The sequence below is a fragment of the Rhodnius prolixus genome, unplaced genomic scaffold (genome assembly GCF_049639745.1).
Source record: "Rhodnius prolixus isolate KJV_2025 unplaced genomic scaffold, Rpr scaffold_7, whole genome shotgun sequence".
NCBI classification, from domain to species: domain Eukaryota; kingdom Metazoa; phylum Arthropoda; class Insecta; order Hemiptera; family Reduviidae; genus Rhodnius; species Rhodnius prolixus.
In genome coordinates this window covers 4,558,511-4,585,509 of record NW_027411582.1, presented here as the reverse complement: position 1 = coordinate 4,585,509, position 26,999 = coordinate 4,558,511, and the positions used below count along the sequence as shown (strand labels likewise).

Genomic DNA, 26,999 nt, shown 5'->3' with positions numbered 1-26,999 from the left:
CATACTGTCATTAGTATTAAACTATTATATATGTAAGTAAACTCTTGTACCCTCCAAACATAGATGATAATCATGGTGCACACAAGGGATGCAAAGCATTTTTATTTTGGAAAACCCGGGCGTGACGTAAATCAGTAAAGGCTTGGCTTTAAGTATAGAATTGGATAATTCTGATTTCAGAGGGTTACTATTGGATAATTTCGATTTCATGGGTGTTCTGTTTGTTAATTTTACGATAAAGGCGCCTTAGACCTTTTTGTTAGACCTATCTTAATTTCAGTGTTTTGTTCAGGTTTCAGTATCTATAGTTCATGTTAGTTTGACAAGTTACTTTTAACTTGAATAATTATACTTCATTTTTAATTTGGAAAATTAAAATATTTTAGTGTTTAATTTTTTTCAATTACACTTCTCTGTAATTTTATTACTTTTACATGGTTGCTTCTAAAGTTGACTCAAATAAAACAGAAACAGGACCAAGAAATCATTATTTGAAACTATGGACTTCACTCTTACTTCTTGTCCTTATAACTGTCATTTTATTGCGTTAGTTATTTTATTTTATTGTTTTGTTACTACTGTTATAATTATTATTCGAGCTGTTTTCGTGTTTCTGTATCGTGATATCTTTACTAATTCTTATAAGTACAATTCTTTTTCTCCTTGCTTTTACTGTTTCCTTTTTTTTACTTTAGTAGGACAATTTTTAGTTAGTTATTTAAAATGAAATAATAATAAACAAAAATAAGAACATTAGCAAAAAATAATTAGAAAAAACTTTATTAGTATCCTTACATATTATAAAAATATAATATTCTAACCACATTAATTGGTTCTCTTTATTTTAAATAATATTTCCAAATTAAACTAACTTTCCCCTCTTAAAAGAAAAAAACAATTAATAATAAAAATAGATTATTCACAAAACATACGAGTAAATTAGAATAGAAGAATATGATTTGATTTAACAATATTGACATATATATTTAAATAGTAATGTATCTGCTTGACATAATTAGTAACAAGATAGGATATACATTTATCACAAGGTTTGTTTGAAAGTTAGTGCTATTCCTTTTTTTTTCTCTCAAAATTAATAAATTATATATAATCCCCCCCCTGTTATCACCAAATTTTCAAAATTGGAAATTTAGAATTCATATATATGTTTGATTTCATTTAAAGACTGAGATAAAAAGTATTTTAAATCATTACATGTTACTTTGAAGTAATTAAACTACTAGTATAGATATCGACACAACCATCGTTATTTTTATTATTTTATTTATTTTTTTTTTTTTTTTACGATTTATTACAAGAAAAATACACTATATTTCAGTATTTATTTATACCAAATAAACGTACTCCATGGAACTGTGGTAGTTTGGGCAATGTGACCAATGTAACGCTGATAAAATTAATAGCGAAATGATTGGGATCGTGATTTGTATAAAAACATGTTAAGAAAAACCTGTAACAGAAAAATAACATTTGATTATTAAGAGGTATCAATAATAACAAATTGCATTGAAACGGACAATAATGAATTAGATTAGATAGTGGTGAAGGCAAAAAATTTTTTAATATCTAAATGACAAAAGAATATATTGTTGGAGGAGGGATGCTAGAACCGGAAAGTTTACGAATACAAATTCTTTTTTCTAAGATCTTCTGGTAGAGAACATGAACTCCCTCAGAATAAAAAAAAGTAGAAGAAAATCTGTTGCCTATTTCAATCTTAATTTGTATCCATTTTTGCCAAACTTTTGGCCTTAATAATAATTCAAAATAAAGATAGAAGATATTTTTTAATAGCGTTAGTTAAAACCTGTGAGAAAAGCTATTTTTTTTGTAACAGTTTAAATATGAATAAGGCCGCTCCTTCCTGCATTTCTACAACCAAAGATCCCAAAAAGAATAAAACCTAGGACAAAACCATATCCGGACTTAAATTATATATAATTCACAGCACATCAAATTGATCGAACAATAATTTTTAGGCGATAAATATTCTTCCACAAACTACTGGTTCCATCCAAAAATCCTAAATTCAATTTCAACTCCAAATCATGAAGTGAATGTATTTTTCCTTCCCTAGAATAACAGATCGTACAAATGGTGACACCCTCAATAAAAAGTGTCACCTTAAAGCACAGGATCTAATCAAAAGTGAGGGCTATTTAGAGAAATATCATCCCTGTCTGGACCTGCATGCAGCATTTTAGCTTGCAAACAACAAACCGAGCTCAACTATCGTTGTCAAAACGTTTCTTCCTGAAGTAGACAGTGTCCCAAGAATCGCCATCAGTAAGTTCTAAAGAATAAAGGGGAGAACGGCGCCTAATTTTGGACAAAACATCTTTTCTTTACTTGCTGAAACATCCATATCTCATGGCTCTAACTAGAAATAAATATTTGACAGAAGAAACGTCTTCAGAAATATTGAAGTACGAGAAGTGAAGTCACAGGAATTTAGTGCCTTCAGCGGAGCCTGGTGATTCTACATAGATCCAAATCCCTTTTAAAGTGGTGATTTTTTTACTTGCTCAAACTGCAACAAAAAAATATAGCAATGAACTCAGAAATTTCATCCAACTATCGAAAAATATTAACAAAACACCACTGATACTGTTTTTCTTTCTTTAGTTTTTGGAAGTGCAGAGCAGCTTCTTCAACCATTTTCACGTATTTATCGACCATAGAAAATACCCAGGGTTGAGGCATTTTTTTAAATGTTTAAGAACACCCAAAGCATTTCATTTACCTCAGATATAAGAAAATATTAAATCTTCATTAAATGTTCCGTTTCTTCAATCAGATAACTTCATGTTGGATATGTTGGGCAAATAAAAATTTATTTATGAACAAACTAGTGGAATAATTACAAATAAATGTTATCCAGCTCTGCGTAACTAACCATTCTTATAACAAACATAATAGTGACATTACTGCTCAATAGTTAAAGGTGGTGCGGCCTTTCCACAACTTCCGAAAGTGACTATATACTTTTATTTAAAAAAGGTATATATACTATTTCATAATAGGGGTCGGTTCTCCACAAATAATAAGAAATATTGTATTCAACAACTGAAATATACTCACAATACCACAGGCATTAAGGTCAAAAACTTTCTGGTCTTTGTAAACTGTTTGCCATCATCAATTTGCTCCCAATGTGTAAGTCGGCTGCAGTCACCCTGATCTGGAGCAATCCATGGCGATCCTTTCAAAGTATGAAGAAATATAAAATGGAACTGAAAATTTTAAGCAAATGCATTCATAGGTCATTGTTTAGTTTTTGTAATCATAATTTATTTACAGAAGTTAAAAAGGAAAAATGAAATTGCACTTACTGCATTGTGGATAAGATTCGTTAACGTCCACACCATAGGAACGCTAAGCACTGGTACTGATAGTAAGATCAAATGAAGCACAAGCATCCCAATTGTATAGCTTAGCCACAGGCCTCGGCTTTTTAAATATTTCGCATTCGGATTATGTTCCCCATGTCCACCGACAAGCATTTTCTTTCCAAAAAAAAAACAGTCAAAAATCACAAAATAGTTCCTTTATTGGTAAATTAATCTGAAAAAAAAATTGTTTAAAATTTTACACTTCAACTTGAGACTTTGGATTAAAATATAATTTTTTTTTATTTCTACCAAAATACAATTCATTCAACAAATAAATTAATAATTTTCATATACCTTTTTTTTTACGATAAATTCAGAATCATCTGTAGCAAAATTCAAATGCTCCATTAAGGTGCTAAAAGATGTTTATGATTTGAAAGATTTCCTGGCTGCTTAATGGAAATTAAAATCCTGTCACACCACAAGAAAGAAAAATTCATGATAAGGAATCATGTTCGAATAAAATTCGGAATTGTTTAACTTTTTACATACTTATTATTTTATGTTAAAAATATACATAATCGTGATTAACCTTAAAGAAAGCAATTTCATTTGCTAGCTAGGTTGGATCCCGAGATGGTACCATTCCTTAAGATTGGTGAAGCTATTAACTTCAGCTACGTTGAAGTTATTAAATTGTCACCCACAAAGAGTGGCAAAAAACAAAGGTAGTTAAATGGAAATAAGTATGAACTACAGATTAGTGTTACAAGAAATTCTATAATACAAACTTCTTCCAATTATTTTAGACTAAAGGGAGATATGTGAAAGAGCGAGAAATTCCTGGACAAAGCTTGTTTATCGTAATTCGAACTGGAGATCTCCTACTTATAAAAGCAATGTATAGCTTCCTTTTTTGTGTCCACTCCTGGCATAAGTGGAATGTTCTACTGAGGAAGAAACGATAGGGATTAATACAACAACCGAATATTTGATCAGAATCTTTTTCTTGTTAACACTGCACGATTGAAATAAGAGTACTAATTTCTTAAAGCAAACGTGATGCTAGGTAAAGTTTAAAAAACAACTCCTTTAGGTTTAAGTATTTTCTCAAACTCTGATCGCTAATGGATGATTTACATTAACATATTTAAAAAACACCACGTAAAAAATGCACAAAGATTGGATGTACTCTGAATGTAAGTTACGCAATAATGGAGACCACAAAAAATAATAAAAACAATGCCAGCCTAAAATGGAAACCTCTTTAAAAATATTTTAAGAAAGAGAAAAGTTTGAAAGGAAACTTACTTTCAAAATTTCATTGCTTATTTCAAATAATGCATCAGTATGACAGCCTGGACAAGATTTACAATTTTCTAAATAAAGACAGAACTAAGCAAATTATAATTATTTATAGAATGAAAATTACTTACAAGAAAATCGCATAAAATTCTCTCAAACCTTCTTACTCTTATCAAAACCAGAACAAATTTATAAATAAACTTGAACAACCTTCAAGATGTCCTTTAAACAAACAAAATTGAAAATATAAATAAAATATCGATATATTTAAGTGTGACGTTTGCAACAGCGATACATAAACTAGCTAGTTCATCGAGATAATTAAAAGAACTACGATGATAGGTAAATAGTCACGCAAATAGGAAACATTTCAGTCAGGTTATACAAGCGCTAGGTTAGATTGGTTTAGTAACAAAATATAGGCCACCAGGTTGCAGCATATACCGGGTTGTTAATTTGCTAATTCAGATTATGAATTTATTGTATTTAAGTAATTTGTTTTCTTTTATTTCAATTGAATAAGACCTTCAAATAAAAATAATAATATAATTCTTTATTGTTAATTAAACTGGTCATACTTTAAATACGAGTGTTTTAATTGCTGATTGAGTTGGTTTTATTGCTTATTTATTTTTATAAATGAACGGAAAAGGTTCGTTACTAAGTTGATTTGAACTAAAGGTAAACATAACACTTAAATTTAATAATTGTCGTTAAAACACGATTTAAAAAATCGTAAAATAAGTTAAGTAATATACTGCAGGATAAGGAAATGCTGAACTACTTTCATATTTCAGACCACGGAAGTGGTAAAATTTTGGGTATGGTATGTAAATTAAATTATTGTTGGCAACATTATTGATAGGACTACAGATGTATGATGATTGTATCTATGGAATTGAGAACTGACATTTAGGGACTTAAGGCTCATCTGAAAAGAAACTTGGTAGTTTAGAAAATTAAGTCGCACAGGACAGTCACCTTTGTTACGAAAGTCACATAAGTTTGGTATAACCAAATTCGTCACTATTGAATTAAGTAAACAGTACTATATTAAATATCAAATGTCTGAGATTATTTTAAATCCGATCAAATGGTGAACAACCGTTCAGACTATGGACTGATCAAATACAGGTACCAAAAACCCTAAGATTCTTACGACTACTTACAAGACTTTTTTTTTTAATAAGAAGACTGGATACAGAAGAAAATCCTAGTGTTTCGAAGAATAAAGTCTACCATGGTTAAACGTCTTTATACAAATGTACTCTTATGTGCCGAAAGTAGTAAATAACATCCAAATCTTGGACGGCTTATTTTTTACTGTTAAAGCGTGAAAGATAGACTCCTTGTCAAGGATATCTGCAGTTAAGTGCACGTAGTCTTTGTCCATCCTTAACTAAATCTAATTAGATTGTTTTACCGAATTAATGATCCTTCATATAGTTTAAAATCTTTTAAGTCATTTTTACATCCAGAGGAAATATATATCTCCCATTATTGTTCACGAGTAACGAAAGAGGATCTAAAAGTAAGACCTTCCGGCAGGGTTTCCAAACTTCTATAACTTGGTTATCTTATTGTTTAAAGAACATGGTCGCACCCGCTTGCTTTTTTTTAACTAATAAATTTTGTAAATTACTTTACTTTTTAATTTTTACATTACTTATACAAAATACCAGTGTTATTGAACACAATGGTCGTAATAAATGCGATTACTTGTAATTGCCTAATCAGTCGAAGTTTTAGAAGCCAGCTGATATCGTTAAGGCTAATCGATGTAATTGATATTGGCAATATGCATTCTTCCTTTACATTATTTTTTTTTTTTTGGAACAGTAAGTTTTTCACTCTATGAGAATTGATTATTGTTTCAGAATTTTCATTCAAACTGGACTTTAGTTTTACTAAGCTACACTAAGGAAGGACTGCACTTATTATTTAAAATATTTTCAAACACTGTTATAACTTGGAGAGATGTAGTGGATTTTAATCTTTCCTCTAAAATGTGTTTCAACACAATCTATATTTCTACCAAATAGAAAATGTTAAGAAGGTATATTATTATTGTATTATGTATAATTCCATCTTTGAGTCATTGAATTGCTCTTTACTTGTATTATTTTCTGAAAGTTTCTAATGATTTTCTTTAAAGATAAGTTACCAATTTTCCAAATTTGAAGAAATTTAATCGTCAAGAACTTAACTGAATAGATTTCTCAGTTTTTCGCACATGTTTTCGAAAATGGTTTTAACATTTTCTTTAAATTTAGCACAAAAATCACAGACATGCAGATCTTTTACTTTTCTTTGAAACATTGTTTTGTTTTTGTAACTTCTTAGAGCTGTTTATCCTTAGGGGTTCTTAGAAAGTGTGGGTTTAATAATTGTATGCTTCTAATGCGTGTCTCAATATTTATGAGCATCTGATGTGTTTATTTTGATTTAGAAAATACGCCTATACTGAGAAAGTCTCAGCAAGTTTCACATCAGTTTTTCTTTATTTTTTAATCATAAGAAATAACCTTGAGAGTAGGTAGTTCTGCAACTAAATATGGTAAAAGTTTATTAAAAGGTCGTCGTATCCACTATTACAGTGACCCACCGATGAATGTAACTAAAATTAACTTTTATCAATAAAAACGCTGTATTCTCACTTTGATAACATTCAAGAGGAAGTATTGCAATAGCGCTATATAGATTTTCGAATTTCTGCTTCCAAATGTTTTTAGTGGTCTTTGAACCTGAAAAAGAAATCGTAGCATTACTTCACTTACTGAGAAAGTCTAGGTACACCAGAAGGGCCAGTTTATTGAACCAGTTTTTCAGTGTTTTGAACTTTTCTAGAAAATGGCTTCTAAGATTTTCTTTAAACTTTCACATTGTACTCACATACATTCTATCTCGATTTTATTTGAGAAATTTTTACTGGGAAAATAAATGGATTGGCTAAATTAAGAGTATTAAGAATCTCAATTCGCACCTTTCTCTTTTCACCCTTCAACCTTTTCAACCTTTCAAATTTCTTAATGAGAGGTGCCATTTTGGTTATATGGGGAGAGTGAAAGTGGTTTATTTGTGCAGGAAGTGGTTATCCCTGACTAAGGCTTCTCTCTCTTCTTAGAACTCCCTAGAGAGCCCTTAAATTTAATAAGCCACCTCAAAATATCTGGGTAGCGTCTGGAGATTGGTTAGTTCGTGTGGCATGAGGAAGTGCCCAGCAGTTATTGCACGTTCGTAAAAATTTTCTTACAGAACCTGGGAGAGTGATGATTTTATTACTTAGGATGCTGCACGTTTAGTGGTCACACCTGGAACTGTTGAGGAGTTATATTAAAAATAATCCTTGCGAACAAAACATACACCAAACCAAAAATGCACAATCATTTTGGGTGCGATTTTCCTTCAAACCATCTCCAGGATTAGTAATTAATTAGATCGCATCTTTGACATTTTAGACGTCTTTTTGCGGATTTGAATTTTGAAGAAAATTTGTAAATTAGTATCTTGAAAAAGTATGAGGTTTGTAAAAATGAAATTTTGTACGAGACTATCCTAAAACTCCTAGAATTTATTTGAACAAATATTTCCAATAATTTGGAGGTCAATGAATAGCCAGTAAGTTTATCTATAATCATTATTATTTACACAGAACGCCAGACTTGTGTGTGTACAATCGGCGAGTTGTACTTAGAAACATTCCCCCACTCTCTGCAAAATCAAGAGATGACCTTAGTGATGGAACTGTAGAGGATGGATAAAAAAAAAAGGAGAAGAATTTTAAGAGAATATAAAGATATTTAACCTGTTTGATAATTAGGATGAGGCCAATTGTAGTAGGGGACGCTTCAACCACTATTTAACTAACTATTACTCCTCATTTCGACAGAACAACATCCACAAATATATACATTCTTAAAGGTAAGTAAAAATGTCTGCTAAATATTTTCTTAATTTTGTAAATTACTTCATCTTACTAGTGATGCTTTCTGCTAATGTTTTTGAGGTTTTAATTTTTATTTTCAATAGTTAATAAAATTTCACGTATAAATCAGAGGTCTATTTCTTCCACAAAGTGCGCCTAAAATCTGGCTGATAAAAAAATCTCCAGTAGCGTGTTTCATATAAAGAGCAAATAAGGATTCAGATATCTAGCTTCTAGCTTAGATCTACGAATGTCTTACACTAAGACATGTAATCGTCTTAGTATAGATGAATTAGAATTAAACTCACAGAATCTCTAGGACACTCAAAAAAATAAATTTGTCTGATAAAAAGTTAGATTTATGTATGTATAGGTGTGCAGTTGCTCAAGTCGCCAAGAAGTTTTCCAGTATTTTTGGTATTGTTTCAATCTTTTATTCGTACTTTAAGTAAAGTACCTAGTGCCGTACGTTTTTGTTTACCAATTTTAAGAGCATGTATTTTATTTTGTAATTTTAACATTTTTCCAGAATTAAAAAAGAGAATCCTTAGGAAAATGAAATAAAAGTAATACGCCTTAATGCGGAGGTACTATTATTCAAAATTTAATGAAAATTATTAAAGGCTATTTTCCAAGGAAACCTGAAAAAAGGAATTTATTTAACGAAAATATTCAGTAAAAAGTCGAACTTGCGTATCATGAAATTTGGTCCATTTAGTTTTAAATGCGTGGAAATGAAACAGAACTAAAGTTTGAGCTTTGTGTATCGTTTTTGAGGTATTCAATGCTTCATTTATGAATATTATTTTATTCAATAAATATTTAGGCATTATCATCTTAAGTAGTTGGTCTTGTTAGTGGAAATTGGCTAAATGATTGGTGATCCCAAAGAGCTTTTCAATTGTATCTGTAGAAATGCAGTTTGCTTATTGTTCGAAGTCCTGATTTAACTCAACAGTCGTTTGCAGTTTTCATCAATAAGAGAGAGTACATGTGCATCATTGAACAGTATGTTGTTTTTGAACAGCATTATTTGTCTAAAAATGTTGTAAACATTTAATTGAACATTTGTTTGTTTGTTTTTTTTTAACCTAATATTTGAAAAGTTTATCACTATTTATCTGTATTCTTTTAAATGTTTCGTATCATATGATTGAACCTTTCAATATTCCTGAAATTCGAATACGATAACATAAGTACAGATATCTGAAAGTCAAGGTCATAAAATATTGACCTGTATTGAATTAATTGAATCCTATCAGTAAAACTCCTGTTTACTGATAGCAACACAACTAAATTTTATACACTACATAAACTAACAATTTAAAATTATCCCTTAAGTGGTGATAGACAGATTTATACAGTAAATCCTGATAGGGGCTAAAGATTTCTGTATTCTCACTCATAATTTGTAGACCTCATGATAATAACCCATTGCCCGTGCAAAACATTTTATATTTTATGTTATGATAGTCAGGGGATTGGTGCCTCTGAAATAACCAAAGGAAAAGAATGTCTGAACACTCTTTAAGTTAGAAGCCCCTTCACTCAATTTCAGGCGCTGATGTCCTATTATTCAGACTTCTTAAATCATCTACTTCGTATCTCGGACAAAAACAGTTGAGTGTAGCTGGTCTTCTAGGTCTTAAATTAACTTTAGAGCAAAAACCTAGGATCCAGAAGCTGGTAAATTAGGAATTTCTTTCAGTAAAAATACTGATCAAATAGATCGTTGTTATACTTGGTTAAACTGAAAATTGCCTTCATAGAAGTCTATCTCTGGATGAACATTTGCTAGATCTGGTAGGCAACTTATTAAAATGTTCACGCTGTGGATTGCTGATTGACACTTCCTCACATTGGTCTGACTTTTGCTCGGCTGGAATTTCCCATGATTTACTCAAGTTTTCAATTTAAATAGAAAACAGCTGAAGATCTCAATAAAAAGTAAAGTAATCGCCTATTTTTTCAGGCGGAGCTTAACGTCCAACTACCAATTAGGTGTCGTGGACGGAGGCAACTAGCAAACATACTTTACTGTAAATTTTTTTTATTAACCATTAAATAAAATCCAAGACCTAAGACCGGGAATCGAACCCAGTACCACAATACATATTAGCTTCGCAGGTCTCACCTCTAACCGCTCGGCTACCGTGGCGCTCGAAGATCCCAATATAAATATGTATTTGCAGGCGTTTGTTTACTCAACAGTAAATGGGAATGAACGTCAAAAATTAGTTCATTGATTTTCAAAATAACTCTAGCTTGTGATCTTAATCATTGTGTAAGGAATCATTCAGAAAATCAATGTCGCAAACATTATCTCTCTTATCAGTTGTAATGAGAACTTATGAAAGGCAAAAATTCTTCATCCTATAGTGCACATGTGGAAACAGTTCCAGAAGGTTTTTTTTTTTTCTTCAAAAGTTTCGTCGTGATTAATAAAACTTTCAAAGATTAGTAAAGGAATAACTAAGATGTAGTTAGGGTTGTAGATCTAAGATAGCAATAAGTATTGCTTTTTATTCAATACTTGGTTTTATAGCTTTGATTAATCAGTTCCGACAAAAAAATATCAAGGTTGTTTTATACTCAGATATCGTAGTGAAATGTTACGATGATTCATAATGCCAAAATAATTCATTTGTTTCTCAAAAGCTTGTAACCTTCAGAAGGAATCAAGTTTATAAACAACTTTTTAAATTTTTTACTACGTACAACGTTCGGAACACTTCCTTTATTATTAACGTTCCTAAATTTGTGCGTGTAATGTCTCACACAGATTTTTTATTTTTGTTTTTAAAGAAATTGCATTTTTAGAAGTACATATTTTGGAGTATCATGGTCAGGAAAATTTATTTTTTGGAGGAAGTATGTGTTTGTGAACAAAATATTTACAAAGTGAAAAATTATAATCGAATTTTCTAAAAAGGATTACCAATAAAAACTATAGTTTAGCTTTTCTTTGGGACTGTTCAGCTACAAGTGCAATTTTATTGAATGTTTTTTTTGCTTTCTTAGTTTTCCTGGAATTTTGCGAAAATAGCTGCGTTTTCTTTACTTTTATATATTAATCGCATTTTTAATTGCGTATCACCTTTAAAAGTAAAGGAATTCGCCGGGGCAACTCGTTCCCTCACCATCCTCGTTCTCTCTCTCTCTAAATCCAGAACAGAATAACCCAGGATCACAGTTCCTCAGGTCTAAGGCAAGATGGTCCATTATTGTGCTTAGTTCACAATATAGCCTTTAAGGAAATTGACTAGTCTGTATTGTGACACACTATGCGGATTAAGTCGATCAATTAGATAGAACCAGTAGCCAAGCGAGTTTATTTTATTTAGATTGTCTGACCTCTAGAGCTTCTTCATATTGTTTTAAAAACGTAACTTTTCTAAGGGACCTTCTAAATGGCGGTCTTATCAAAGTAACATTTTATTGTGTGTGAATTTACCTTAATGTTTCCATAAAAGCGGATTAGATGTATGGTCTTTTAATTTTCACTTCATCCTCACAACTTACATGGGTGAAAAAACTAGATTTTATTAAAATATCTGCTAAATGTTCGTTTTTAATTAGCCAAAATTGTTGACGTATACAAATGTGCGGATGAAAGACGTCCGAAGGAATCGCACATCGTACGGTAGTTGTAAGACAATGAGTCATTGTCATTTTAATTGTTGGAGTCCTCATGATATATAATTAAATGATAAATGGACTCAAACGAGTTTTACTTTAAAATATTTTTTTTCCCCCTTAAGAAAACATCCGAACGTCCTTGAGCATACAAAACAGTTGATGATTTTGTTAAACTTAATCTGTTTAATTGTATTTATTTATTTTTTTGCAGTAATGATGTTCCGATTTGGTGGACCAATGAATCATCTCCTGGTAATATCATTATTTGTTGCGTTTCTTAACAACCATGTTGGCGGAGTTGTACTGCATTCTAATTTCAGAGAAGCTGGCAAAAAGGATGGAATTGAAATTTGGCGTATAGAAGTTAGTAATATCATTTTTTAGATTTTTATATTGGGGTAGCATTGTTTGTAAGTGTATTTGGGTTTTTTTGGAAGAGTAGTTATTAGTTAGATGTAAGGATGATATAAGTAATTTTTTATAAAACAAATTTTCTTTAGATTACATTGTAACAGCTCCGAAAAAGAATACCAATAAGTTTGAAAAAACCGCATGTTTTTTTATTTTATTGTAAAAAAGTGGAGCCAGAATGTGTCATTGTCTGAGGCGTCCTGTAACTCCAACCCAGACATAACTTATAAATAATCAAAATGATAATAATAAGCATTATCCATTTATCAATGCAATCAAAAGGCTTCTCAAAAACAGAAGTTGCCAAAATGATCGCGATAGAATGGAAAGTCATCAGCGTTCTGAATCCCGTTTAAAAAAAGAAACTCCCTTTGTAGTAAAATTCCCTTTGAATTCCTTCTGTATTAAAAGGAAGAAAGCTAGTACACATTAACATTGTCCAGAATATTATGGTACGAAAGAGAAATAGTGAGAGTATCATCTCGGCTTGCTAGAAAAAAATAAATCTAATTTCCATTATGGATTTCCGGCACCTGTCGACCAGAAAATGTGCACTGGATAGAAACAGGAATGAAGTTAATAATAATAACAATAACAACAATATTAATAATAAAATGTTTATTTGATTTTAGGTCAAACTCATACAAATGCGTTTAGTTTACGTTATTAAAAACAAACATTTCCTTATCTAAAAAAAAGAATAAATAAATATATAAATAATTAACTGTCTTTACTGCCCTAAAAATAATATAATAAAAATAACCGCATACATTCAAACATACATATACCTATTATTTGTTATTATAGTTATAATTCTAAAGAAAATTTCTGAAGTCCATTGACATCAAAAGGAATGTAATGGCGTGTAAAAGAGATATTCACATTTATAAATACTACTTAAACCTTAATTCAGTCTATTGTTTCAGCACTTTGAACCCGTACCACTGCCCAAAAATGATTATGGTAAATTCCATGAAGGTGATTCCTACATTCTTTTGTCGGTAAGTTTATTTATTAGTTCTTTAATTTCGCATCATTAAAAAGCGTTCACTTTCTAAAAGAGTGAATTATTGAAAGAATGAGTAACACAATAAAATTAATGTTGAAAGTAAAATAAAAGCCCAGTTTTTATAGATATTTTATTTCTTGTTATAAAATATTGAGTCAGTGCTAATTAAAAACAAAAGTTCCCACCATATTTTACAGAGTTGTTGGGTTTTGTATTTAAAGAAGATATCACTCCTTGATTTCCAAGAAATTGTTGTTGAATCGATCGCCAGATCACAAAGGAAATGAGTGTTTGGTAGAAATGATAATCTGATGATGCCAGAAGGGAATTTTTTTGTTGGATGAAAAGTTGCTGCTCATATCCATTGGCCTCTGTTATCTGAATTACGTTACTAGATCCATTTCACATCGAATCGAAAGCGATAGATGAAAAAAAAAAAAATCATCTACGGATTTACAAGTAGATTTAGACAAATTTCTAGTAGTCGTTGAACTTGTGATTGGATCAATACGGTTTTTGAATTGACTATCGCAGATGATAGTCGACAGGTACTTTTGCGTACCTGCTTCGGTTATTTATCACAGAAGATTTTATTTATTTTTGCTTGCACATAAAAAAAAATTATGTATAAGTTATTTCATGAGCAAACCTTCTTAGAATGGGAGGTTTCATGTACTAGACTTAAGGGAAGGCACAATAAGCCTCTTGGTGGCTGCGGTGCCGTGGGGCATGGGTCCGTCCCATCGTTCAAATCTTAAATTTTGTTTCATGAACAAAATATTTCTAATGACTGTTGCATAAATATAATCAATGATATATAGTGAACTTGAAACAACTAACTCATCTAAAATAGAAAACTAATCATAATTGAGTTCTAAATCATCAGTGCAATGCACAGCATCATTTCTTATTTCATATGTGTTTTTTTTTATTTAATTATTTTATGATTTCAGAGCAAGGAAGATAAATCAAAGAAAGGTACGTTCGCTTGGGACATCCACTTCTGGCTGGGAAAATCTACGTCACAGGTTCAGATATCATTATTAGTCATTATCATTTACGGAAGAAATTATTATAATACATAGAAAAAATATATATATATATTACAGGATGAATCTGGAGCTGCAGCTATACTCTCCGTAGAACTGGATGATGCTTTAGGAGGGACTCCTGTACAGCATAGAGAAGTGCAAGAACACGAATCAGAACAGTTTCTCAAATACTTTCCCTCTGGTAAGCCTTTTCATTAAACTAGAATATATTTGAATTTATTGTCAGATCAGTGATCATTCTAGCTCTTGCTAGCAACATTAAGTTAACCTGTAAGATCCGCTTTGATTCCTGGAGGATTTTCACAGGTGTGGCCTAACGTTATAAATAAATAACAGTGAAGGTATGCCCTCTTGTGGCAATGTTAGAAATTCGGCGACGGAAATTGTTAATTACAATTCTATTAAATACATTCACTTATTGGAAATCATTTCAAAGTATAATTTCTCCAGTTGTAGGTTATTAAGCAAACATCTTCTTCAATAAACTCACTCAATTTTTCGTCACAGGTGTAAGATATTTACCAGGAGGTGTAGCCTCTGGATTCAGGCATACAGAAATTAATGCTCCCGGACAGAAGAAACTGTACAAAGTAAAAGGAAAGAAAAATGTCCGTGTTACGCTGGTAAGTTTATTCTATTTGTTTGTCATTTTTAAATTATTAAGAAAAGGCCGCAGATTCAGTTCTATTTTTTTAAGGCTTCTACTTGGGGTGAGATAAATTTATGGTTGCTAAAATTAAATAAATTGCTCTAAATAGATGTTATTATTGCTAGTAAGCAATAATAATCTTACAATAATAAGGTTACTTACTTAATAAGCAATAATAAGCTTATTAGACATTGCTTGTAAGCGAATATCTGATTAAATATTGATTCTTTCTCTCAGTAGATTATTTTAAGACTATAATGTTTAATAACACTTTTTATTTATTTTATTTCAGTCCCATTGAAATAGTTTTTAAAATATTCTGAATACAAAACCAAAATGTTTAATAAAACCAAACGATTCCTTGTTATTATTTTTCTAATGTAAAACCGTATACCTCCCGGAATGTAGATTCTTCAGATTACCGAGTACAATTTCTCCTTCAGCAAATAACTGCTCCACCAGCAGTTTGAGTCATTAATGTTTTAGGAGTACCGATTCAATGCCAGATTATTAAAAGAAGGTAGTAATGTGTTCGTTGGGCCTGAATTTTTACTGTGTAAAAACCGAAATAAGGTAAATCAGGCATTACTGCAGTTTAAACAAAAAAATCTAAATGAAATTATAAAATTTCAATAATCTATATTCAATCAGTATATTTTAAGTTAAAAATGTCTATTTCATACTCACATAAAACTTGATCGCAAAGCTAAGCTACACTGTGGGTACTTGGTTTTATTCCCGGACTTAACCTTAGACTTTATTTAATGTGATATGAGAAGTGTAAGTCAATAATGTTTGTTGTCTGCCTCCGTCCTCGACACCTAATCGTTTAGTTGTACGGAAATCCCTTCTGAAAAAAGTTGGCATTACTTTATTATTATACTTTACTCAGGTACAACTTGATGCTAAGTCGCTTAACAAAGGCGACTGTTTCATACTGGATGCCGGTAATGATATCTACGTTTGGGTTGGCAGTCAAGCAAAAGGAACGGAACGACTCAAAGCAATAAGTGCTGCTAATCAGATAAGAGATCAAGATCACAATGGAAGAGCAAAAGTCCAAGTAGTTGGTAAGTGTAAAATTAAATAAATAAAAAATATGGTTTAACGTATTTCCAAAATTCCTTAAGCTTAATAATGGTTTTAGATTCATCAAGCACAGCAAATGAAGTGAACCAGTTTTTCAGTATTCTTGGTTCAGGTTCTGCCACGCAAGTTGCCAATCCTACAACTCCTGATGATGACCAAGAATATGAAAAGAAGCAAGATGTAAGTAGAATGTTTAATGATTCGAAGATAACAGTTTTTAAATAAATTTTTACTCCCAAGAAGTTTTTTTTTTTTTATTTCATATTAATTTTTCCAGGCAATCGTAGCGTTGTACAAAGTTTCGGATGCTACTGGTAAATTAGTTGCCGAGCAACTTCCCGAGAAACCATTAAAACGATCATCGCTAAAATCTGAGGTAAGTGTTTGAGGTATACGATGTATATCCAAGATACGTGTGGGCAGCAGTGTTCCTAAACCCACTTCCTTATTCACACGTCTTTCTTTTACCACCATTTGCGGAATAAATTATCTTGAGACTTAGATTTTTTTTTTACTAAAATGAGGATTAAAAATATATAGTTTTCATGGAATCTGAGAATAGAGCCTTCCAGGATCCCATTAAAATCAATATTCCTTCAGAGAATCTTTCAGATCGCGAGAGGGTGGTGTATACGTTATGCCCAGGCTCAAGTATAATTCTTTGGCGAATGCCAAATTAACAGAAAATTGCAGAAAACTAGTATTAATTTTTTGTTTTTAGGATTGCTTTATCCTGGACACGGTAACATCTGGAATCTATGTATGGGTAGGACGTGGCTCTACGACTAAAGAAAAAGTGGAGGCACTGGCTCGTGGCCAAGCTTTCCTTAAAGATAACAATTATCCAGATTGGACACAGGTGAAATATTTGGTTTCAACTCCCGTGATTTTTTTTTTTAATTCTTTTCAAAAAAACAAAGACTTCAAATTAATTAATTCGCACAAATTTTAGATGCAAAGAGTCATTGAAGGTGGAGAACCGACGGCTTTCAAGGAATACTTTGATGACTGGAGAGATTCTCAGTTGGCTGGTGGCATAGGAAGAGGTTGAACACTTTCGCTAATCTGAGAAAGCAAAACCCAAAGGGAACATTTCCACTGTTAACATATTTAAGGTCTGCACAAAATATATAATAAAACTAATTAAAAAGGAAGGCAGTTGGCTGCAATGTTTTACAAAAATAAATTGATTCTATGGAAGAAAGAATGGTGCCAATACTTTCCAAAACAATTTTAGAATACTCGATTATTGCATTTTCAGAAGGGTGTTATTCTTCAAAACTCTGATTTTTATGCATACAATTGATACTCATGCTCATTAGACTAGTATTTTTGAATCTATAATCAAAAAAGCAAATTAAATAGAACTTAACAAAGAAGCGTTTAATTTTACCCCTTCAAGCCGCTCTAATTATACGAAAAAAATATATAGTATATACACTATTATATAAGTCATTTGCAACTGTTTGCCATTGTAGTGACCTGATCGCAACTATTGCAGACTATAACTTCCTTAGTTATTTATTGCATCCACTACTATTAAAACCACAGCCCAGAATACCACAAACCAGAGTGGAAAATATAAACAAGGAACACAAATGCACAATATGCATACTTTTAGGAGTCCAATAACCATCCTAAGCTGCAAAGATGTGATCTAAAACCAAAGAAAATTGATAATTGACAATCCGAAACTGTAAACTAATTGATCTACCATCAAATTTCGTCGTCAGTTGAATGTGAGATTTCACAAACCAGAAAGTAAGTTTGAAACTTTAGACCTTTACTCTTATCTGCTATTTATTCTGTTTCTGTAAATGAGTTTATTATTTTTTTCTAAAAATTATTGATAATAAAAAATATTAGATCATTAACATACTAAGTTCTTCACTCATATTTAGCATTTTTAGAAGTTTTGAAACATTGATTTCTTTCGTTTGCAAGGTGAGTCAAAATATTTGATTTGATGTTCCGCAATTTTCCGTTTTATTCTTATCTGAATAACATGTGAACATAGAATAATTTGTAAAAATCACTTTTTGGGACTGAAGGAACCTTGTAAAGAAGTAGGATAACTCCAGTTAATCGGATTTTTTCTGGAAAAATGTTTCTAATCAATGTTATCAATCAAAATGAGTACAATAGGTAAACAAAGTTCAAAGAAAATCGTATGAGTGATTTTTCTAGAAAAACTCGAAAAAAGTGGAAAATCCATTTTAAATCACGATACTTTCAGTTGAGAGATTTTGTTCGCTAAGTTACTGTCAGTTCATGACTCAATCGAAATTCCTTCGATTTTCCGATTATGAGATCATAATCTTCGTACTTACATTCTGACCATACCCTGAAAGCTTCTTCTTCTTTTTTGGACTTAAAGGACCTCGAAGCTATTATTTTATATAATATATAAATTTGTAACAGTTTCCTTATTTAAATCTGCTTGGGCATTGCACCAACAGATTTTCCCTTAGAGATACCGAGTCCAAATTTAACTTGTAAGATAAATAACAAGATCTCAAGAAACTAGCACATTTTGAACTATTTATAAACTTACATAAACGTAAACATAGTAAGTGGTGTAACATGGCACTAAAAGACAAAATATTCCTTTTATCTTTATTATATCTGTGCTGCAATAAAAGGGAATTTAGGTGTCATAAAAAATAGCCAATTATAGCAGCAATATTAAACGTTTTTTTAAAAAATGAATTCTGTGATGTTGATTCCAGATTAGCGCAATTGTAAATGTTTGTCCATGTGCTGGTTTGGCAGAAAGAAGCTGTTAAAGTAAGAGATAAGCTGCAAAAGTAAAAGTATGTTGGACCAAATCCAAGTGAAATTAGGCTGACTATATAATAAAATATCCCATTCAAATTATTAAGATTCTTATTACATTCGTAAGGGCGTATGACGAGCACGAGCGTGAATTCCGACCCCCCCAAAAAAATTAAAGGATAGTAAAGTGGAAAATGCCTCAAACAGCTCATTGTGGAGATGATGGATCGAGTAGTCTGTATCAAGAATACATGTCCGAAGGCCGGCAAAACATTGAAAAATACTCCAGTTGTCTACGTCTTTATTTTTTAAAATATTTTATTTTGTCTTTAATTAAAAAAAAAGTGTTTTTTCTTATCTGAAGGGATAAATTGTGTAATAAACTGCAACATCGATTACGACATTGGGAAAGGTTACTTACCTTTTGTTCAGGTAAGGGGGAGGTTTTACAGGTTACAAGGATTTTTTTTTTTATTGTGGGTAAAAATAGAACCTTGAGTAACGACTATTACGAATATATTACCTATTTAATTGTTGTTCAAAAATGTAGTTGAACTTATATGGTTTATTTGAAGAAATATTTATATAGTTCAACTATAGTGAAGTGTTCCAAGTAATAAAAGTACATAGTAACGTAGGCCAGTAAAGCACACGTGATTTTATTTCACCAGTACTGAATCTGATATACGATTTTTGGTGCGAACTCTCCAGCAGATAGTGGATACGATGGTTTTAAGAACAACGAAAAGAGATGTGCAATGGTGTCCAAAATTATTATAAACTAAAATTCTTACAACTACAAACATATGGAATTTCATAATGATTTGGTAATCCCTTTAATTCATAAACGTTTTCTTCCGTGTTGGTTTTCATCTTAATCATATGAGAATGAAGTGAAATAAACACCAGTTATATTTAGAATTCTAGAATCGTTTACTGAAGTAAGGCTTACCAAGGTCAGTGAACAACCTTCACCTAGGTAATTAACTTCTGCCTGCATTTAGTGCTTTGAAAGTAATTTAAGCCTTAGTTTAAAAGGATTAATAATTCTTATGGTTTCTTTAAATTTTCCACCCTTAAAACAATAAGAATTAATTGTTTTAACAAACTGAACTAGCGTTGCAACATAATTGCCGTGATGTTACAGATAGCCTTGGGATTCTACAAATTACAAGGCTACGGTGATGCATTTTACTGTGTTTATTTTTACCTTTTTTTTTAATTTCATGTTCCAGTTTAGAGTACTAGGAGCGCTAGTGGACGGGTCGACTCACAATGTTTACTGCTTCAAGCGACAGTTTAATGTCAGACATGGTAATGCATCAAAATTTCCGTGGGGCTGGACAAAGCTCAGGAGTTGAAGTTTGGCGCATTGAAGTAAGCACATCATGCCATGTTTTTTTTGTTTTAAATTTGATATTATATATATTATTTCATGTATATAATTTTTAAGTATTGAAATGACATTGATACCCACGTTTAGATAATATCTGGTGGGCGTAGTCTTTCCTGTGGCGCCGGATAAGCCATTTCCTTTATATGTTCGTTTTGTCAATCATAAAGTCATTTACCAGACAAATAAAATTATAGCACCTGAAATTCGATATTTGCACATTTCTGTAACATGGAACCTTATCACATTCTCTTTACCTAAGAGTTTGCTAATCAGAAAAAAAAAAATCTTATGTGAACTATCGCTTACTCCAATTGTTATCGTAGGGAGAAGTGAATTATCACTTCTTCATTTTCGAGCATCCTAGGTTAACAATCCTTATCACCCAACAACTTAGGGCCCATAGAGGTAGTAAATGTGTCCATCTAGTTGGGATTAGCGAATCATTAGGAGAATCTGAGTTCATCACACACATTTTTAACAGTTCAGATTATGAACCGAATTCACTCTTTAGGGAGCAACAATGGATCTTTAAGTTAGCGGTACATATGACTGGTCGCCTCAATCTAGAACTTATTAGAATTACTTCATTTATAAGATTTCAATAATGGCAAGTTTATTGTAATATCACTACTTTTCTTCAAATAAATTAGTTATTTTCGATAACCTTAGTTGGTTTCTACGCCTGTATAAAGGAACGATAAATGTTAGTGCATTTTAATCCACTATTCAAGTTTTCACCCTTGACGTTTTTCCTGTGTTTAAAAAGATCATAACTATTTTATAGGCAATCGCGGATAATAGTAAAATCGCATTTCCAGTTGAATTACCTTAGCGTTGGTAGCAGTAGACTCGATAACGGTATACCTGATTTGATCTTTTTTAGTTTTTGAAATATTCTTTTCACACCAACCCAACTCATAAAACATATGCTAAAACTTATTGGTTATAAAAAATGTATTTCACAATTTGACAATATCGCAATACAACTTATGTACAGTTAGTAAGAGATAGCAAAATTTGTGTTAAAAACCAATGTAACTAGTTTAATGCTAAATGGGTAGTATGGAACTTTATTACTTTAATAAATACTTCAATTTTAAATGACAAATTTAACTGTGAATTCATTTTTATTAATATACAGTTTGTTTCCTAGCAATAACTATAAATAATAAAATTTGGCATCCATCTGAGATTTAAATCCACATAGTATTAAAGTAAGTTCAAAACTGCTGAAATTTCGAAGTTAGACGTAAAAAATTGATGAAATAAAACATTACATAGAAGAGCCTTGCGTTTTCTTTCCAAAATTTTACTCTTCTTTTAAATTATTTTATTTTTCAGTTTCTGTTATGCTAATTTTTCTCAAAAAAACTTACAGTTCTCATTTATATTACGTAAGTAATTAGCTCCCAAATACTAACAGGTGGGAAAACCTACACCGTAAGGAAATGACTCTTTCTTCTAATAGAGGAAGCGTGAGTCACATCCAAGAATGTTAAAAAGAATATAAATGTTCGTATAATTTGTTTTTAAAAGCTCCTTTCATACAAAGAGAAATCTTATCTTTGCGGCTAGTGAGTTTCAGAATCTATTTCCTGTAATAATGAAAGCACTTTGATAGGGAGTTGTTTAGTGTTGTTGAAACAGTCAAGTTTGTTGTGGTCAGTTCCGTTTTAACGTTAGATTTGCCGGCAAGTAAATAGAAAAAGGAGCCGGGCATCGGTGACGTAGAGAGTTTCTTATACCCAAAAATCATTTTCTCCTTCTTTCGCATTTTCAGAGAAAATTGAGGTTTATTTTTATTTTTCTGGATTAAAAAAAAAAATCTAATTTAGGAATTCGTATCTTCTAAAGTTGATTATCACGCGCAGCAGTAAGATACACCGTACACCAAATAGTAGTAGTCTAAATGAGGTTGTACAAAGTTTGAAAGAACTTATGTCGAAGAACTGTCGATAACACTCGCCTATTGTACGTATTTCAGTTGGTAGAGAGTCTGTTCCTTGTAGGAGGATAATTCAAGAGAAAGAGTTAATGATCTAAATTAGGTACATTGTAAAAGTTAATTCTATTAATAAAAACGGAATTAGTCATTATTAGAATCTTAGATAGGGTGAGAGATTAGTTGGGAAAACCTCTTTATCATATCCGGAGGATGTCAGAGTGTGTTTCTGGTGAAAGCTAAAAATAAAAAAAATGGTTGGTCGCAATGCAACGAGAGGCAGAGAAAATTGAAGCTAATAATGGTAATAAGTAAATATACATCGTATTTTTGCTTATAGGATTGTCAAAATTCGAACAATAGATCGCGTCACGCGGTATTAATTTCTAAAAAAAAAGTGTTATGACAAGTAGATGCTGTCAGTGAGAAACTATCTGTAGCATTACTCAGACATACATTATGTAAATCTAGTTTGAATTGATCTTCACGATTTGTCACAGTTATCTATTTTTAGTACAAGGACAACAACTATTGGGGCATCAATCCTATTGGTGTTTTCAGAATTCTTTCCTTCTTAGTATACTTCCTGGATTTTGAAACTTTCGATGAGAAATTCGTTGATTTCATTTGGAGAGATTTGAAATATAGTTTCATTTCATTTTTGATTTTTCAAGGTGGTCTTGCATTAAGTGAATCTGTATCATTTATTATATTTTGTTTTGTGTACACGTTCTCACAGTTTTGTATTAATTTAATTAATCTTGTTTCAGAATTTAGAACCAGTTCCGCTACCAAAAAGTGATTATGGTAAATTTCATGAAGGCGATTCCTACATACTTCTTTCGGTAGGTTAATCGGATGAATTAGTAAAAAATATTTTCTTGCTTATTTTTACAAATCATCCATTTTTTTAAATCTGTAATTATTTTGTAATTAGAACTGAAGCTGAGTTATAGGTAGTTGTAATAAAAAGTAGTTTTTCCTTATATGAAAATCTTTGCATAATCCCATGTTTCTTTGAATTCGACTTTTTATACAAAGCTCAATAAATTGTTGATCGTGTGCTGAGCTTTCAAACTTTTGAACAACATGTAGCCATTAATTTATTGCATATTTATATATATTTATTTTTAAGAAAAACATGAATAGATTTTCTTGTTTATAATAAGGACTTTTTTAATATAAGGGTTTGTTTTTTGTATAATTTTTATATTAAAATAATATAAGTATTACAACAACAAAAAGAAAGTTAAGGATGCAATGAGATTGTTTAGAATTTGATAGTAATCGATATAAGATCGAAACTAATTAAGTGCGGGTGAAAGAAGATACCATAGAAGAAAATTTAGATTCTACTCAAAGATTTTCATTTAAGGAAAGGAAATTTATTTTTTTGAACATTATTTATTTGTTTCATCATTAAATTAATTGATCAATTGTGAATTATTTTCAGACCAAGGGTAGTGGTTCAAAAGTTTGGGATATACACTTTTGGTTAGGCAAATCAACATCTCAGGTACCTTTAATTGGTTTAATGAGATTAACATGGTGAATAAAATTTAAACTATTAATTAAATAAATAAATACAGGATGAAGCTGGAGCAGCAGCTATATTCGCTGTAGAATTGGATGACGCACTTGGAGGAAATCCAGTGCAACATAGAGAAGTTCAAGAACATGAATCTGAACAATTTCTCCAATACTTTCCCTCAGGTAATGCTGAGTAGTCTGTAGTTTGATAAAACTAAGATTTATGACTGATGGATAATTGTGTATATTTATATTTGATTTCTTCATAACGACTTTTTTTTTTACAGGTATAAGATATCTACCTGGAGGTGTCGCATCAGGTTTCAAGCATGCCGAAATTAACGCTCCAGGGGAAAAGAAACTTTACCAGGTAAAAGGAAGGAGGAATGTTCGCGTCACAATGGTAAGTAGGACTTTTTACTTTTATATATTTCCTTTACTTTTGGTTGTTTATACAGGGTGTTCAGCACTTATGCTACCGTTACTTCGGGAGGCGATTCTGGGCATCATTTGCAGCAAAAAAAAATTGTCTATATAAACTATGGCTCGATTCGGCTCCGTTTTATAGATATTTTTAATTTTATGTTTTTTTAAGGTACTACAACTTTTTAGCAAACAGTTGTCTATATTTCTCAAACTATTAAAGAAATATAGGCAACTTTTTGCTAAAAAGTAGTAGTTCCTTAAAAAAACATAAAATTAAAAATATCTATAAAAAAACGGAGCCGAATCGAGCCATAGTTTATATAGACAATTTTTTGTTGCAAATGATGCCCAGAATCGCCTCCCGTAGTAACGGTAGTCTTATGCTGAACACCCTGTAAATGCCAGGTTTATTAAAAATTTAATATGGTCATTCAATCAAGTCTTACTTGGTCTCTTTTTATTCTTATTTTCATTTTATGACGTTTCGGCCTCTATCTGCCTCGTATATACTTAGAAAATATCTTATTATTTTTAGGCTAATTTTTGTTTTTTTAAATAATTTAACCACAGTCCACATTTATAATATTATAAATGACTAATTATATTTTTAAGTTTGATTTCTTAATAACTACTTTTTTCCTAAGTTAATAAAATATTGGTAATAATAAGCTTCTGCTAAGAGCTAGTGCTAGGCAACCCACCAAAAATAAATGAATCCATACATTGTTTTTGGAATTGAATTTGTTCTGTTCCATTGAAATTCCTTTCCGTTAAACCAGTCTTGTTGTCATTTGTGGAAACTTACAAATTACCTTCCTCCACGTCCAATAGTCCAAGCTTGTTTTAAAGATAAATGCATTTTAAAAAAAAAACCTGACTTTAAAATCTCATCAGAATCAAAATAAAAATTCTTTTTTCCCAGGTAGAAGTTGATGTTAAATCACTTAACAATGGTGACTGTTTTATCTTGGAAGCTGGAAGTGATATCTACGTTTGGGTTGGCAGTCAAGCAAAAGGAACGGAACGTCTCAAAGCAATAAATGCTGCCAATCTCATTAGAGATCAAGATCACAATGGAAGAGCAACGATTACAATTGTTGGTAGGATATTCAATTATTTTAAATATGTTGATATTTTTACCGTAGAGTACTGCCTTCAGCAGTTTCTGCTAATTTATTTTTGTTTTAATGGCTAGCTTTCTACCTCGGAACTAGGACATCTTCAGGATTTATACTGATGAACAATTATAATTTTTTTTTTTTTACCTTGTTCGCATTGACCTTAAAAGTTGATGTGTCTTTAGACCTGAATGCTTATTAATCTAGAGTTATAATTTCTAGAAATTAGGAACCCTAATGTAGATTAATCCAATCTATCACAATGGGATCTTTCCTAACTGTACTCCCCAGAACAGTAGAGAAGTTTTAACATTAACAAAGAATTATCCACCCTTCTAATAATATGATCATGTAAAATGCTTATTTTTAGACTCATCAAGTAGCGACGAAGAAGTGTGCTCATTTTTTACATCCCTTGGTTCAGGTTCCCCGTCAGAAGTAGCTGACTCTTCAGCTAGTGAAGATGATCAGGAATTTGAAAATGAACAAAATGTAAGTTTTATTTCTACTAATTTTCTATTATTATAATTTATAAATTATCTAAGAAACTGAAAAAATTCTTATTTCTTATTGTTGTTTCAGGCAATTGTAGCATTGTACAAAGTTTCAGATGCTAGTGGTAAGTTGATTTCAGAGAAACTCTCAGAGAAGCCTCTGTCACAATCAATGCTTAAATCTGAGGTATAATAAATCAGTATTTACATTCATAATATTACTGTTCCTCTAGTCTAAGATCAATTTGAAAAACGACAAATTCTTTTTCTCTAGGATTGCTTCATATTGGACACAGTTAATTCTGGAATCTATGTATGGGTTGGCCGTACTTCTACTACGCAAGAAAAAATCGAATCTTTAAAAAGGGGGCAAACTTTTCTTGAAGAGAAAAATTATCCTGCATGGACTCAGGTAAGCTGTCCGTTCAGTTTATCTTAATTTGGGTAAGTTTAAATCAAGTCATATTCCTCCTATAAACTCTGTTTTCAGATTAAAAGAATAGTTGAAGCAGGTGAACCAATAGCTTTTAAAGAATACTTTGACGACTGGCGTGATTAAGATGTTGGAACGGAGTGTCAAGATGTTAAAATGAATTCTGGTCGCTTGCCAATCAAAAAATAACTGCGCACATGGAATATTTATTTAAGATTATCATTCGCACATGTATTTTATAGTAATACATTTTTTTTTTTTTTTTTTTTTTAATTTTTGCTTATCCTTCATAAAAGGTAGTGTTTTGCCAATTTGTAAAAAACAAATATTAGTTTGGGAATTCTTCTGTGCTTACTTTAATTACTACAGCTGTTTTGATTGAATATTGGACACATTTAAAAAATAAATAAATGTAAAACGCTACGTTGAATCATCTAAAAGATAGGTTGAGAC

At 31.2% G+C, this 26,999-nt stretch overlaps 4 protein-coding genes and 1 long non-coding RNA gene across 15 annotated transcripts in view; 3 read left to right on the top strand and 2 right to left on the bottom strand.

Annotated features, from left to right (window-relative positions):
• Positions 1 to 6,676, top strand: part of LOC141446788 (uncharacterized) — a 47,769-nt gene extending 41,093 nt beyond the window's left edge. Inside the window, exon 7 of the mRNA XM_074113563.1 lies at positions 6,536 to 6,676. The gene's annotated coding sequence lies outside the window, so the exon portion shown is untranslated. The remainder of the gene's footprint in view (positions 1 to 6,535) is intronic.
• ORMDL (sphingolipid biosynthesis regulator orosomucoid 1-like) lies at positions 765 to 5,061 on the bottom strand. Of its 6 annotated transcripts, XM_074113578.1 has the most exons (6): positions 4,790 to 5,061; positions 4,665 to 4,711; positions 3,708 to 3,824; positions 3,354 to 3,527; positions 3,103 to 3,254; positions 765 to 1,471 (listed from the first exon to the last, which is right to left on the bottom strand). In XM_074113578.1, the coding sequence occupies exons 3-6, from the start codon at positions 3,759 to 3,761 to the stop codon at positions 1,336 to 1,338; spliced, it is 516 nt and encodes a 171-aa protein (XP_073969679.1). In that variant the 5' UTR covers positions 3,762 to 3,824; positions 4,665 to 4,711; positions 4,790 to 5,061; the 3' UTR covers positions 765 to 1,335. The 6 variants fall into 6 exon arrangements, with proteins under 6 accessions (XP_073969679.1, XP_073969677.1, XP_073969678.1 ...); XM_074113576.1 differs by lacking the exon at positions 3,708 to 3,824; XM_074113577.1 differs by lacking the exon at positions 4,665 to 4,711.
• Positions 6,677 to 8,410: 1,734 nt separating the features above from the next.
• LOC141446781 (actin depolymerising venom protein gelsolin 1-like) lies at positions 8,411 to 17,811 on the top strand. 2 transcript variants are annotated; one of them, XM_074113535.1, is made up of 11 exons: positions 8,411 to 8,579; positions 12,434 to 12,585; positions 13,560 to 13,634; positions 14,596 to 14,670; positions 14,752 to 14,875; positions 15,202 to 15,317; positions 16,236 to 16,413; positions 16,491 to 16,612; positions 16,710 to 16,808; positions 17,154 to 17,291; positions 17,385 to 17,811. In XM_074113535.1, the coding sequence occupies exons 2-11, from the start codon at positions 12,436 to 12,438 to the stop codon at positions 17,481 to 17,483; spliced, it is 1,176 nt and encodes a 391-aa protein (XP_073969636.1). In that variant the 5' UTR covers positions 8,411 to 8,579; positions 12,434 to 12,435; the 3' UTR covers positions 17,484 to 17,811. The 2 variants fall into 2 exon arrangements, with proteins under 2 accessions (XP_073969636.1, XP_073969637.1); XM_074113536.1 differs by lacking the exon at positions 8,411 to 8,579 and adding an exon at positions 11,433 to 11,454.
• On the bottom strand, positions 15,602 to 21,718 carry LOC141446795 (uncharacterized). 4 transcript variants are annotated; one of them, XR_012453851.1, is made up of 5 exons: positions 21,431 to 21,718; positions 20,910 to 21,355; positions 20,685 to 20,824; positions 16,031 to 16,193; positions 15,602 to 15,895 (listed from the first exon to the last, which is right to left on the bottom strand). It is a non-coding gene; the product is annotated as an uncharacterized lncRNA (long non-coding RNA). The 4 variants fall into 4 exon arrangements; XR_012453850.1 differs by having other exon boundaries at positions 15,602 to 15,952; positions 20,685 to 20,800; XR_012453849.1 differs by having other exon boundaries at positions 15,602 to 15,931; positions 20,685 to 20,800.
• LOC141446782 (actin depolymerising venom protein gelsolin 1-like) lies at positions 19,668 to 26,819 on the top strand. 2 transcript variants are annotated; one of them, XM_074113537.1, is made up of 11 exons: positions 19,668 to 20,163; positions 20,443 to 20,584; positions 23,316 to 23,390; positions 23,999 to 24,061; positions 24,135 to 24,258; positions 24,363 to 24,478; positions 25,424 to 25,601; positions 25,990 to 26,111; positions 26,202 to 26,300; positions 26,388 to 26,525; positions 26,604 to 26,819. In XM_074113537.1, the coding sequence occupies exons 2-11, from the start codon at positions 20,483 to 20,485 to the stop codon at positions 26,670 to 26,672; spliced, it is 1,086 nt and encodes a 361-aa protein (XP_073969638.1). In that variant the 5' UTR covers positions 19,668 to 20,163; positions 20,443 to 20,482; the 3' UTR covers positions 26,673 to 26,819. The 2 variants fall into 2 exon arrangements, with proteins under 2 accessions (XP_073969638.1, XP_073969639.1); XM_074113538.1 differs by having other exon boundaries at positions 19,668 to 20,186.
• Positions 26,820 to 26,999: the final 180 nt, after the last annotated feature.

Coding starts and splice junctions, on each gene's coding strand:
- ORMDL (XM_074113576.1), bottom strand. Junction 3,528..4,664: donor TAAGCAATGAAATTTTGAAA/GTAAGTTTCCTT, acceptor TTTTTTGGAAAG/AAAATGCTTGTCGGTGGACA. Junction 3,255..3,353: donor CGAATCTTATCCACAATGCA/GTAAGTGCAATT, acceptor TAAAATTTTCAG/TTCCATTTTATATTTCTTCA.
- LOC141446781 (XM_074113535.1), top strand. CDS start 12,436: ATGATGTTCCGATTTGGTGGACCAATGAATCATCTCCTGGTAATATCA. Junction 13,635..14,595: donor ATTCCTACATTCTTTTGTCG/GTAAGTTTATTT, acceptor TTATGATTTCAG/AGCAAGGAAGATAAATCAAA. Junction 15,318..16,235: donor AAAATGTCCGTGTTACGCTG/GTAAGTTTATTC, acceptor TACTTTACTCAG/GTACAACTTGATGCTAAGTC.
- LOC141446782 (XM_074113537.1), top strand. CDS start 20,483: ATGTTTACTGCTTCAAGCGACAGTTTAATGTCAGACATGGTAATGCAT. Junction 24,479..25,423: donor GGAATGTTCGCGTCACAATG/GTAAGTAGGACT, acceptor CTTTTTTCCCAG/GTAGAAGTTGATGTTAAATC. Junction 25,602..25,989: donor AGCAACGATTACAATTGTTG/GTAGGATATTCA, acceptor GCTTATTTTTAG/ACTCATCAAGTAGCGACGAA.